Genomic DNA, 15,093 nt, shown 5'->3' with positions numbered 1-15,093 from the left:
GACAAATGGAAAAGATTCTGTGCTTGGAACCAGGCTAAAGGCCAAAATCCTTTAATCCCATATATTCCTCAGATACTGCAATATTTAACTTGAGATGCTACACAAAGGCCTTTCCTTTTCTTCCATTAAGATCCACGCTTCAGCCATTTCAGCTCATTACAATACTGATCCTCCCATATTTTCACATCCTTTACTAAGGCAGTACCTCAGAGGGGCTAAGAATATAAGACCGCCCAGAAGACCTCCAAATCCAACTTGGGACCTCAACTTTGTTTTGGAAAAACTAACACTGCCTCCTTTCGAACCAGCTCTCTCAGCAGATCTACAATACTTGTCCTGGAAAACAGCCTTACTGCTGGCAATTACCTCAGCACGAAGGGTTTCAGAGCTACAGGCCCTAATGGCAGTGGAACCCTTCATCATTTTTCATCAAGACAGAGTTTCCTTACGAACTAACCCTTCTTTTATGCCAAAGGTAGTATCCAGTGTGGCTCTGAATCGGACTATTCATTTACCCACTTTTTATCCAAACCCCCAGAATAAAGGAGAAAGGCTCCTTCACTCTTTGGACATTTATAGACAATTACGTTTCTATTTGGATAAGACAAAGACTTTCAGACAATCTGACCAACTCTTTGTATCCTATGCTGCAGGTTCACAAGGAAAAGCCATTTCAAAACAGACCATTTCTAAATGGATAGCACATTGTATCCGCTACTGCTGCACTCACCATGGGAAACCTGTACCTGTTAACATTAGGTCCCATTCCACCAGGGCTACAGCAACCTCAGCAGCCTTTCTCAGAGGGGTACCAACCAAGGACATTTTGGAGGCTGCAACTTGGAGTTCAGTGCACACCTTTACCAAGCACTACCACTTACCATTATACTCAAAAACCAGAGCTGGCTTTGCCACTGCAGTTCTGCAGGGCATACTAGCTTCTCCTAACCCGGTTTAGTACCAGCCACAGCTTTGGGATTCAACCCAAGTGTGATGACTGCAGCAGTGTAACACGATGAGTATAGTACAGTTTTGTACCTACCATAAATGTAGATGTTCGAGTGTTGACACTGCTGCAGTCCAGGTTACCCTCCCTCCATCCCCTCTTCATACCAGGGTTTTATTTATAACTCCATTTGTGTACTAACAATTTGATGCATTTCTATATGGTGTATTTGCTTACAACTATTACTATTGTTTTCCTACTAATGTATGTTTGCATAAGATTATGTATTGCCTTCCTATTTGGGGGCACCTGACATCTGGGGCAAGAAAAACTGCAGAAAATGGCGTCGGCTGCCTCTTTTATACCCCTGTCACACTGATTTCAGGGAAGAAGCGACTGCAACCGACGCCGGACCAAGACTTTGGAACTCAGGCCGACTGCGGGACCGCCTGACGGCAGATTACCCAAGTGTGATGACTGTAGCAGTGTCAACACTCGAACATCTGCATTTATGGTAGGTACAAAACTGTACTTTCTGTATGTTAAAATATCAGCAATACACTTTGGAACTATTAAGACAAAAGAATTATTCCTTTCCTGACTGTGCCAGTTCAAAAGGGTTAGCAGATTTGTTACACTTTGCTTGTCAAGTGGCCAAACACTCATTACACTGTGGATATGATGCCGTAGAAGCCTCTAGCAGGGCAGCAGTGTCAGGATCTGTCATTAGGAGAGGTGCATGGCTGAAGGAACAACCTCTCTCTGATCATGTCAAGTCTAAACTTATTGATGCATCCCTGGATAAGGAGCACTTGTTTGGTGTAAAAGCAGAAGAGGTGCTTAAAAAGATGGAAGATAAAGCAAAATCTAATGCAAACAGTAAAATATTTCTTTCAGATTCAACCTCCCAGGTTTAGCAGGAACTTTCCGTCTAAGCTGTGGTCCTTCCCTGCACCTAGCAAACGGGGCCAAGGTAAGCTCCGCAGGGACAGACCATCCAGGCCCCTATCCCAGGGCCAGCAGAGAAGCAAACAGTGGACCACGTCCACCCCCAAAGGCAGGGAGATGTTCATCGTGTTACACTGCTGCAGTCATCACACTTGGGTTATCCTGCCGTCAGGCGGTCCCGCAGTCGGCCAGAATTCCAAAGTATTGGTCCGGCATCGGTTGCTGTCGCTTCTTCCCTGTCGTCAGTGCACCAGGGGTATATAAGATGCATCCGGCGCCATTTTCCCCAGTCTTTCTTGCCGCGCGGTGCCCGAAGCAGAAGCAGTTCGCAAGTGCCGGTCGTCCGACTCTTGAGATTTTCAAATTGAATTTCAGACCGAAGTCTTCAATAAAGCTAAGTACCCCATTGGGGAAACTTTTCTTGCCTCAGTCCGATGTCAGAAAAAGTTAGTAATTGCATTTCTTGTGGGAAGCAAATACCTCATAAGGATTTTCACTCTTATTGTATCCCTTGCCTAGGCCCAGACCACGACGTCACAGGTTGTCGGTTTTGTGCTAGGTTTAACAAACGAACTATTAAACGTCGTTTTGATTTCGCCCGACATTATTTTGGTAGAAAATTTAATTATACCATGCCATCCGAGCTACCGACTACCGGGATGCATAAAAAGCGCAAAGATAAGGACAGGCAGCCGAGACCCAAACCAGACACCGAGGCCTCTGCTAGGCCAGTCGCTGGTTCTCCGGTTTTCAGTGAGGCGCCTACGCAGCCCCTGACGACCGCTGATTTAGAACCCCAGCTTGCATCCGACTCCCAAACTGATATTGCAGGGCTTCCAGAGCCTTTATCTTTAGACCCTTCCGACTCCATGGCTGAAGGGGATCCTGGTACAGTTGAAAGGCCGACAGTTGCTGAAGGTGTCTTCAGACCGACTACACTTACTATTAAATCTTATGCAAAACAGAAAATTCCATTAAAAGCAAGGAAACCTGTACAACAGTCTCCAGTGTAAGGCCCCATCCCTAAAAAAGCAGGTGCTTAAGATGGCAGAAGACTTAATTACCCTTATTAGGGGTACCCATCCCCCACCTGACAAAAGGCCCAGACAGGAGGAGGACTACACTTCCTCTGACCAGGTTTCCATTTCCTCAGATTCCTTTGAGGAACAGGAGTACTCTTTTCCCCCTTATGAAGACTCTGATGCTGAAGAGTCTATTCTTGCAGCATCTTCCCCAGAGGACTACTCTTTTGGGGAAACTTTACATACCATAAGGAACATTTCCACTGGGAAGGCCAGGATTACTCTGATTCTAAGAAGAGGCTACGAGAGTTCCTCTTACTACCCCAGCACAGACCCCTTGCTATTCCACCTGTTAGACATTGTGGATGATGTTTATTCAGAGTCTAGCCTTAACCCAGACTCATTACCTCCTGCACCAGCCAAACCAGACAGATACTACAGAGTCCCTGACTCACATAAATTCCTATATAAAAGCCCTGTTGCTGACCCAGAAACCATTTGCCAGGGTCCCAAAGGGGTTAAGGCCTCTATTGCTAGATTCCAGAGCACTAGACAGATGGGGAAAGAAAGTATATACCTCAGCTACTCTAGCTATGAGGGTCTTAAATTGTCAGTTTCACATGCTGAAATATCAACAATATTTGATGTCTCAATTAAAACAAAAAATGAGCACACATACAGCGCAGCCTGATTACAAGGAAATGCAAGATTTGTTGCATGCAGCAGAACAAGTGGGAAAACATACTTTGCAATGTGGATTTGATTCATTGGAAGCTTCTTGCAGAGCAGCTGTAACAGGGTCTGTCATTCATAGACATGCTTGGTTAAAGGAGCAAACTTTACCTGATCATGTTAAAGCAAAGTTATTGGATGCACCCTTACATCAGGATGTTTTAAAGAAAATGGAGGATAAGGCAAAATCTATGCAGACGGTTAAGGATTTTTTACAAGTACAACCCCGTCATTTCAGCAGAAATTGGCCAACCAAGAACTGGTCCTTTCCAACTTCTGACAGACCACAGAGGGGCAAATACAGACGCCCAAGGGGCAGAGGTCAGCTACAAGGCTCTTACAAGCCACGACAATGGGGTGCTACAACCCAGAAAGGAGGAGAAAACAGGTCTCAAACTATCAGAAGACAAACGCAATGACTTACCCCTCAGACTGCCGAGCAAATCATTCTTGGCAGTTCCCATGGGAGGAAAACTTGCACTTTTTGCAGGCAATTGGCACATCATCACAAAAGGCAAATGGGTCCTAAATATTGTAACTCAAGGATACAGGTTCCACTTTCACACTTTACCAAAGATAAAAGGAATTCCAAACCTGCCATCAGGACAATGGGAAGAGGCTCAAAGACAAATTACAGCACTCATGGACATGAGAGCCATTCAACAGGTTCCTACACAGGAGCAAGGACAAGGATTTTACTCAAGACTATTTCTGGTTCCCAGAAAGGACAAAACCTGGAGTCCCATTCTGGACCTCTCAATTCTAAACACATACCTGGAGGTACCCAAATTCAAGATGCTCACACTACAACAACTTCTTCCCATGCTGGGCAAGGAGGCTTGGCTGGTAACATTGGACCTCAGGGACATGCAGGTATGCCTCCTTATCGGACAAAATTGCAGAAGATACCTCCGATTTATAGCAGGTACAACTCATTACCAATTCTCTGCACTGCCCTTTGGCTTAGCTACTGCGCCCATGGTCTTCACAAAATGCCTGGCACCAGTAATCGCATACTGCAGACAAAGAGGAATCCAAATATTATCCATACCTGGACGACTGCCTTATTCAAGCAGACAGCAAGGGCATTCTTTTAAAACTTCTGGCGTTTATAAAAAAACATACTAAGTTGCCTAGGGTACACAGTAAACGAAAAGAAGTCAAAACTAGTGCCCTCACAAGACATAATATTCCTGGGTGCCAGCTTAAATACAACGGCCCAGATGGCTTATCTCACGCCAGACAAGCAATGACAACTGACTCAATACTTCAAAATGATGGCAACAAAAACCAACTCCCTGCAAAAAAAATTCTGCAGGCCTTGGGATTCATGGCATCTTGCATACTACTAATTCCATATGCCAAACTGCATATGAGGAAATTACAATGGTACCTGAAAAGTATATGGATTCAACACAGCCACAGCTTGGAAACAATAATACCGCTAATACCCTGCCTTCAGCAGGAGTTTCTATGGTGGGCTCAGGCATGTCACCTCAACAAGGGTCAGCGTTTTACCTTGCCCACAGCCAGGCGAACAATGACAACAGATGCATCAGATTACGCCTGGGGAGCACACATGGACGGACAGTGTATTCAGGGCAAATGGTCTGCAGATCAAATGCATCTCCACATCAATCAAAAAGAGATGCTCGCTGTACAAAATGCCCTAACAGCTTTCAAGGACCTTCTGCACCCAGGACAATTATTAATAAAGACAGACAAACACCACGGTTATGTGGTACATAAACAAACAAGGGGGCACTCATTCTTACCCCCTATGCAGGCAAGCCATGACCTTGTGGAACACAGCTCTAACGTTCCAAGTACACCTGCAAGCACAATTCCTGCCAGGCAAGGAAAATACTCTGGCAGACGACCTAAGCAGGAATATCATGGACCCTCACGAATGGAAATTGGATCCACAAATCTTCAACATAACACAAAAATGGGGATGCCCAGACATGGATCTTTTTGCCTCCCCACTGAACTGCCAACTACAAAAATTCTGCACAAGGACTTACCACACACAAGCATGGAAAGTGGATGCGCTTTTGCTCAGCTGGAGAAACCTAAAAGTATATGCATTCCCATCTCTGCCTCTCCTGTCAAGGGTGCTCCTAAAAGCCAGACAAGAGATACTGATCGCCCCAGACTTAGCTGCGCCAGCACTGGTACCCGATATTAAGGAACCTTGCTCAAGGACCACCATGGATTTTGCCTCAAATTCCTACCCTTCTCACTCAACAAAACAATCAGATCCTGCACCAGCAGCTCAAAACCTTAACATTGTATCTCAAGGTTACAGATTCCACTTTCACACTCTGCCAAGACTAAAAGGAATGCCAAATCTGCCAACACATCAATGGGCAGAGGCTCAAAGACAAATCACAGCACTCATGGACATGAGAGCTATTCAAAAGGTACCAACACAGGAGCAAGGCCAAGGATTTTACTCAAGACTCTTTCCGGTTCCCAGAAAGGACAAAGCCTGGAGGCCCATTCTGGATCTTTCTTCTCTAAATACTTACCTGGATGTCCCAAAATTCAAAATGTTGACACTACAACAGCTACTTCCCATGCTGCCCAAGAAAGCTTGGCTCGTTACTTTGGACCTCAAAGAGGCATACCTGCATGTCCCTATCAGACAAAACTGAAGAAGATACCTCAGATTCATGGCTGGTTCAATGCACTACCAATTCTCTGCACTGCCCTTTGGCTTATCTACTGCGCCCAGAGTCTTCACCAAGTGCCTGGCACCAGTAATTGCATTTTGCAGACAAAAAGGAATTCAAATTTATCCATACCTGGACGATTGCCTGATTCAAGCAGAGAGCAAGGACATTCTTCTAAAGCATCTGGCATTTGCAAAAAAAGTTAAGTTGCCTAGGGTACACAGTAAACGAAAAAAAGTCAAAACTAGTGCCCTCACAAGAGATAATTTTCCTGGGTGCCAGCTTGAATACAATGGCCCAGATGGCTTATCTCACGCCAGACAAGCAAGGACAACTGACTCAATATTTTCAATTGATGGCAACAAAGACCCAACTCCCTGCAAGAAAAATTCTGCAGGCCTTGGGTTATATGGCATCTTGCATACTACTAATTCCATATGCCAGACTGCATATGAGGAAACTACAATGGTACCTAAAGAGTGTCTGGTCTCAACACTGTCAAAGTTTGGAAACAGTAATACGACTAATTCCTTGCCTTCAACAGGAGTTTCAATGGTGGGCTCAAGCATGTCATCTCAACAAGGGACAGCCTTTCACTCAACCCACAGCCAGGCAAACACTGACAACAGATGCATCGGATTACGCCTGGGGAGCACACATGGCAGGAAAATTATTATTTTTTTTTTATTTATTTATCATTTGTTGACCGGGAAAGTCCGACTAGGTTCCACAGACCCTGTTTTCAGCGGAGGCCTGGGGAGAAATGCTCCAGATGTATTCAGGGCAAGTGGACCGCAGAGCAAAGGCATCTACACATCAATCAAAAAGAGATGCTAGCTGTACAAAATGCCCTCATAGCTTTCAAGGACCTTCTACATCCAGGACAACTACTACTAAAAACAGACAACACCACAGTTATGTGGTACATAAACAAGCAAGGGGGCACTCATTCTTATACCCTCTGCAGACAGGCCATGACCTTGTGGAACACAGCTCTAACCTATTGATTACATCTGCAAGCACAATTCCTGCCAGGAAAGAAAAACACACTGGCAAACGACTTAAGCAGAAACATCATGGACCCCACATGAGTGGAAAATACATCCACATATATTCAGAACGATAACTCAGAAATGGTGGAGCCCGGACATAGATCTGTTTGCATCCCCAATGAACTGCCAGTTACAGAAATTCTGCACAAGGACTTACCACCCACAAGCATGGAAAGTGGATGCCCTCTCATTCAGCTGGAAAAACCTACAAGTATATGCTTTTCCACCACTACCTCTCCTTCCAAAGGTACTCATAAAAGCCAGGCAAGAAAAACCAAAGATGATCCTAATTGCCCCAGACTGGCCACGCCAGCACTGGTACCCAATCTTAAAGAACTTAGCACAAGGTCCTCCCTGGATTTTGCCTCAAATACCACATCATCTGACCCAGCTCAACAATCAGATACTTCCACAGCCAGCTAAAGACTTTAAACCTGGCTGCATGGCAGATCCCTTAGTCAAGCAAGCAGTGCCTCTCTCCAAAGCTCTAATGGATGTCATTCTGGAGGCCAGAAGGCCTAGCACCAGGAAAGCCTATTCGGATAAATGGAAGAGATTCTGTGCCTGGAACCAGGCTCACGGCCTTGACCCACTTGTCCCACATATCCCTCAGATACTACAATATTTAACTGAGATGCTGGACAAAGGCCTCTCCTTTTCATCCGTCAAGATCCATGCCTCTGCCATCTCTACTCATTACAACACGAATCCTCCCATTTTTTCTAATCCTTTGCTAAAACAGTACCTCAGAGGGGCTAAAAACATAAGACCTCCCCGTAGAGCACCAGCACCAACTTGGGACCTCAACTTCGTGTTGGAAAAATTAACTTTACCTCCTTTTGATCCAGCTAACTCAGCAGATTTAAAATATGTCTCTTGGAAAACTTTTCTGCTCCTGGCAATAACCTCAGCACGAAGAGTTTCAGAATTACAGGCACTAATGGCAGTGGAACCCTTCATCATTTTCCACCAAGACAGGGTGTCTTTAAGAACAAACCCTACTTTTATGCCAAAGGTGGTATCAAGTGTGGCTCTAAACCAAACTATTCACTTGTCAACTTTTTATCCAAACCCACAGAATAAAGGGGAGAGACTTCTGCATTCTTTGGACATACACAGGCAGTTGCGCTTCTACTTGGACAAAACCAAAGCTTTCAGGAAAACTGAGCAATTGTTTGTAGCATATGCTGCAGGATCTCAGGGAAAAGCCATTTCAAAACAGACCATTTCAAAATGGATAGGACACTGTATACGTTTCTGCTATACACACCATGGGAAACCTGTACCTAACAACATTAGGCCTCATTCCACCAGGGCAACAGCCACTTCAACTGCCTACCTCAGAGGAGTACCTACCAAGGACATTTTGGAAGCAGCAACTTGGAGTTCTGTACATACCTTTACCAAGCATTACCATCTGCCTCTTTACTCTAAATCCAGAGCTGGCTTTGCCACTGCAGTGCTGCAGGGCCTTATAGCCACCCCTAACGCCTTATAGAACCAGCCACCCTACCTCAGCTTTGGCATTCTACCCAAGTGTAATGACTGCAGCAGTGTAACACGATGAACATAGTACAGTTTTGTACCTACCATAAATGTAGATGTTCGAGTGTATACACTGCTGCAGTCCAGGTTACCCTCCCTCCTTCCCCTCTCACTTGCTGCTATGTACCTAAGCTTTCTACCCTTTACTACCTATGGGGAGTATTTGCTGGAAACTGAAAGCTCTTTTTACTACTTTTCATATGCATGTGTTATTAGCAATTTACATTGCCTACCTTTTTGGGGACACCTGACATCTAGGGCAAGAAAAACTGAAGAAAATGGCATCGGCTGCATCTAATATACCCCTGTTGCACTGTCAGGGAAGAGGCGACCGCAACCGACGCAGGACCAAGACTTTGGAACTCAGGCCGACTGTGGGGACCGCCTGACAGCAGGATAACCCAAGTGTAATGACTGCAGCAGTGTATACACTCGAACATCTACATTTATGGTAGGTACAAAACTGTACTTTTCTGACTACAGTGGCAATGTGGTGGCCAAAAGAAAGGATGCTGTCAACCTGTGTTCCTAGATCTCTTATAATGCCTTCTGTGTTCAGTGGACTATCATCGATGTGGTAATTCAAGGGAACCGGGTTACGTTCCATGTGTGTTGTCCATCTCCGCCTTTATTCTCACAACTCTCCCACCAGCCTCCATCCTAGTCTTCAAAGAGATCGGGTAATAAAATACCTTTTTTTCATGGACTTATTGGCTTCGGAAAATGGATACAACAACATAGTTTCTTACCATTATTTTTGTTTACATACATTGTTTATGGCTGTTTTTGGCAAATAAGATCTGAGGTAATGGAGAGGTGCATTCTGGGAAGGGATGGGTGCCTGATAACTTGGTTGAAGGCCATGAGCTTTTGTATAAGACCATAATGGATCTGACAGATCGGATTCGACCCATACATGAGAATAAAGGTGGGGATGGACAACATGCATGGGAACGTTATGGTAAGTACATAACTTATTTTTTTATTACTTTGTAGTTGTCACTGTCTTGAGTTGCATCATCCCAATATTTTAGACATATTTGGCTTGCTTAATCTCATGTCTACTAAATGTGACTCAGTTAATCATAGTAAAAGCCTACACTCAGTAGATGATAATTTAACAATTGAAGTGGTTATGGTGTAATAGTTTTCTATTTGGGCTGTGCATTGTTAATCTGCACTAAGTATCAAATGTATAGTTAGGGAAACTGGATGTTGAGGCACAATAACCATGCTTTTCTTTGTTTTTTTCCCGTAATTATGGAAGGAATTGACTTTGCTCAGTAGGTTTCCTTTGCCTGTTATGTCAGAGACCATAATGATATTTAGTAGATCTGATTATATTTGGGCTGGAGGTAAAGTCAGGCTGCTAATCTAACTATTACATGTTAATTTATGCCATGAGCTGTCTTGCATGAGGTCACTTTTTATTAAACTGGTTCAGAATAGGCCTTTAAGAAATGTCTCTGATATTGACAAGTTTCCCGTATTTAGTGTGTTCCGTTTGGCTTACACTGGTGTTGATCATGAAGCACTGGCCCCCCCCTGTTCTAATTCTTCACTGATCCATATTTAACCTGTATGACCTTATTTAATGAAGGGTGGTGTTATCACGATCTTGATGAAGTTTATTTGGCAGGATGCAGGCTGTAACTCATTCAGGAGAGGGTTGCCATTCTGGAGGACAAACTTTGACTGGATTTTTTGGAATACCACACCAAAAACCTCATGTAAGAAGGCAGTGTTCTAGATAGATGAGAGTTCTGTTTCAACTCCTTCACACCTGCCAGCACTCTGTTAATGAGATACTAGATTCCTGTGTGCTGACAGGCTTGGCACCAATTTTAGTGTGTTCCAATGTGAGAAAAATCTTTAAACTGAACAAGTAGGGTAACTTTAATGTCTTGGCTGCTCAATTTAAATAATTTTTTCACATTTATTCTGCTTACGTATGGTACAAAGTAGTGCTTCAACTCAAGCACCTAAATAAATCATAAAATTACAGTTGTTATGATTGCAGTAATTGCCGGTGTCTGACGCGCCTAAGAGTCCATTACTTAAGTCGGTACCACCTTCGGTACACTCCTTTTGATCCTCTATCAGCCTGTCAGATCTGGATGTGGATCATGTGATGCAGAAGCTGTTATTGGCACCAGCCTTTCATGTGTCAAACTTTGCTGCAAGAACAGCTGTGTAGACCTTAATGTTACCTTTGCATGGGGGAAACTTCAGCAGATGGAAACACTGGCTGACTGTTGGCTGAAATATGCAGAAGCCCAGAACTAAGAGCTGATGCAAAAATCTTTTACCTGAAGATCTGCTTTTAGGTTGAGTACCTTTCATATTTGCATCATCTTTTATCCACAGAACAGGTCTGCGTTATACTCCTGTCTGTAGTTAGTGAAAAAAAATAAAAATACAACAACCATTTTCACATTTTTATGTTTGTACACTATGTTTCATTACTGCACATAATTAGAGCCTCTTACTTATGTATTAAATGAAAAATGAACACTGGGGCTAATACTTGGGAGATTCTGTCATTATATGTGGAAATGTTTCTATGCAGTTCTGAATTTACTGTTCATTATGTTCAACCTCTGTCAGCATACGGTTGTATGAGATATATAAAATTATTTTTCTTGTACAGGATGATATGGGCAGCTGGAGCAGTAGCATCTATGTCTAGTATTACATTCCCAGCAGTCAGTGCTCTAGTTTCCAGAAATGCAGACTCTGATCAACAAGGTAAGGAGTCAAGCACCATTTAAACAGGGTTGTGTGTCTTTTTTTTTTTTAAGTTTATTGTTGGCTTTTTTGTCACTTCCTGTTGCTTAATGCATTGAAACAGCTGGGGTTGATGCAGTACTGGAGGGAATTAAGTTTTATGCTCTATTCGGGTTGTTTAGAAGATGTGCAAAATGATGTGTTAGTAACTACTTTTATGCATGTGAACTGAATACTGGAAGTGTATTTTTCTTCCTTGCATATAATATAATAGTACATTAAAGTATGTAAGTAAATTTTCCCCAAAAATGGTGTTAACATCAAACAGAAGACTCACACTAGGCACTTCTGCTTTTGGTTCCTTAGTAAGAACTGTTAATCCATCTTTCACTAGCTTTGCCCTTTCTTTTTAATAGTGGAGGCCACCAAGTTCTAATGAATTCTTCTGCAGGTGTTTGCTTTAACACCTCAGAATTTATATCTGTCAGCTAATATGGACAGTGTGCCCTGGCCTTTTTCTATATTCTTTGTGTTCTTGATATTACTTCAAACCGAATGTAATTTTACTTTTAATTCTTGTCGCCAGAATACTCTTAAGAAAGTAACAGCATGGGAGGGAGAAACACAAAAAGCAGAGCAGTGATATTTGTTTCTAGCTTAACTGTGCCAGTCTTATTCAGAGTTGTTCTAATGAAATTCTTAATATTGGTCATTTCGGTTGGAAGGTAGTCATATCCAGTTAAAATTCAGACATTAATTAGCGTACAGTTTGCATACAGATTTGCAGACCTCCTCCTATTCTGAGTAGGATTATGGGATACCCCTCAAAAACACAAGTTTATAAAACTAAATTCAAAGCAGGAAAAGCAACAGACAGTTTTAAAAAGATTGCAGAGGTATGAAGTTGCATCACCTATAAATGTATTTAGCAAAGAATGAATCGAAGTTTAATCTCTGGGGAGTATTAAGGTAAGAAATAATGCAAAAACAAAATATGTGGCTATCCACATATTGTTTTTATTCCATATCTCTTGAGGGGGATGAAGAATTTTCTGATGATCCTTTTTATACCGTAACAGACATTTGGTGTAGTACGAGGCACATATGGTCTCAAACAGTTTTAACAAGTAAGAATCTTACAGCTACAGAAAAAAATAAATGTACCGGCTCCGAATTAAAAAACACTTTTATTTTAAGAATAAAAACAATTAATAGATTAAGCGCTTTAATCTGTAGCAATAATCAGACTTCAGATCTGATGGTCTAATTATTGCTACAGACTAAAGGAAAGGAAGAGAAAACTCCTTGACAGAATTTTGTTGAAGCCTTCATTTCAAGAAGCTTTGAGTGACCAAGATGGTGCCAGCAAGTCCTCAAAGTCTTCTAAGAATTCGGACTCAAAGAAATCAAAAAAATAATCCTCGACTTCGGCTCCACTGCCATCGGAACCAACAGTCTTTTACTTTCGGAGCCGGTCCCCAGTATTGGAACCGGTGTCTGAAGCGCCTAAGAGTCCATTACTTCAGTCGGTACCACCTTCAGTACGCTCCTCTCGATCCTCTATCAGCCTGTCAGATCTGGATGTGAATCATGTGGTGCAGAAGCTGTTATTGGCACCAGCCTTGGCAAAAATGTTATTGGCTTCGACCCAAACGGCTTCGGAGCCGAAGACCCTTGCACCAGTTCAAGGAGTCAGACCTGATGTTAGTGGAACCCTCGGAGCTGATGCCTGCTACAGTGTCTTTGGCTCCATGCACTCTGATGTCGTCGGTGCTGATTGAGGACTCTAGTAGCCAATACTCTCTGTTCCATTCCACTGCCTCTCGGGGCTTCAGCTTGGATGAGCTCTGCTCCTACCTCAGACTTGGAGCCCACTGTTCCCGTGCCGGGGGTGTCGACGGTTTCTTCGAATCCGTCGGTTCCCTCACATCGGAGCAGAGGTGCTTTCGATGCCATGAGGAGAGTCATGTCTCCTAAGACATCCTCGACCTCAGGTCTGCCTTCTCCTCCTCTAAAGTGCCTGTGTCTGCTTCTGCCTTGCACATCCTGACCAAGCGTAGAGACCCAGAGCCTCAGGAAGCTCCATTGGGTGGCCCCTGCTCTTCCGAGATCTAACCAGAAGCTCCCACTGATGAGGTTCCCAGGAAGAGATTGTGTAAGAGGAAACATCTAGACTCCCCACAGAAGTCTCTAACATCAGATACTGACTTAGATGAGTTAGAAGGGTCCCCATGGGCCCTCTCTGAGGATATCTCATTTGCTGAGATACTTGAAATCCTTAGGCAGAGGGGTGACTGGCAGTCCAAAAGCCCAACTGAGGATGTCAGTTCTCCTGAAGGCTTTTGGGTTTCGGGTCTCAGCCCTCCACCTCTTGGGTGTCTCCGCCCTTCGATGATGCAACTGGTCTCACGAAAGGCGTGGGAGACTCAGGATACTATGGAGCCTGTCCCTAGGAGGCCTAATAAATTCATTTCTGCCCCCCTTGACAAAACTTTAACAAAAGGTGTTCCAGTTGATGCCATGGTGGTGGCGGCAGCCACTAAAAAGGAAATTTCTTGAGACTTCCTCGTCTATCCATCCTCCTAACAGAGACTCCAGGATTATGGATAGATATGGGAAGCGCATGTTTAGTTCAGCGTCCTTTGCTCTTCGTTCGCTCAACTATTTAACCCATTTTACCAGGTTACAGAGAGATCTCCGTAAGGAGCTAGGAGATACTCTTCCGGGTACAGTAGCTGCAGGAGCTTCCAACAAAGTTGACACCCAGCTTGCTAGCCTCAATTCTATAGTCAACTCATCCATGCACCTCATCTCTTATGCAGCTGATGGAACGAGTAGGGCAGCTGGTACAGGAGTTGCTCTTAGGAGACACTCCTGTGCGTGTGTTCCTTCTCGGAGCCCTTCAAGTCATCCTTCGTGAACACTCTCTTTGATGGCTCGTCCCTTTTTGGGCCTAAAGTGAAGGAAACCTTGACCAGGTGTGAACAGGATGGAAAGACTCTGTCTGTCATCGGGGTCTGATATTCCACCCCTACCCGACCCTACCCTACCCTAAAGGTGAAAGGGGAGGAAAAATGTGGTTCCAAAAAGCCCAAGGAGCCTTTCAGGACACGCGTGGTGACCCCCCCCCCTCCAGAGGCAAAGGAGGGGGCAATAATGGAAGACGCCGCCCTCGCAACACCAGAGCAACAGAGATCACTTCTTTGGGAAGCCTTACCAGCGCTCCTGAGAGGAGGCCCGACTGTCCTGCTCTGGAGGCAGTTGGGGGTCGCTTATCTTTGTATCCAGACGCCTGGCTCAAAATAAAAATACTGGATGTTCCACCCAGTTACAGGGAACAGGCAACAATAGAGGTCCAAACGTTGCTAATAAAAAGAGTAATCCAATCCGTCCCAGCAGACCAAGCTCCTGCCTGGTGCCCTGTGGAGTTCTACAGCAGCAGAGGA

The 15,093-nt window shown here is 44.0% G+C and overlaps 1 protein-coding gene across 2 annotated transcripts in view; it reads left to right on the top strand.

Moving 5' to 3' along the window:
• Positions 1-15,093, top strand: part of LOC122795868 (hippocampus abundant transcript 1 protein-like) — a gene marked incomplete in the record, with an annotated part of 997,490 nt that overhangs the window by 921,495 nt on the left and 60,902 nt on the right. For both annotated transcript variants that reach the window (XM_044064280.1, XM_044064281.1), the window contains 1 exon segment: positions 11,571-11,668. In XM_044064280.1, coding sequence (XP_043920215.1) covers positions 11,571-11,668 — 98 coding nt within the window.

Source organism: Protopterus annectens, chromosome 2.part2, assembly GCF_019279795.1.
Source record: "Protopterus annectens isolate FY-2018-M chromosome 2.part2, PAN1.0, whole genome shotgun sequence".
In the NCBI taxonomy this organism is placed as follows: domain Eukaryota; kingdom Metazoa; phylum Chordata; order Ceratodontiformes; family Protopteridae; genus Protopterus; species Protopterus annectens.
The sequence above is the reverse complement of the archived record's forward strand: the minus strand, read 5'-3'. Positions and strand labels throughout refer to the sequence as shown.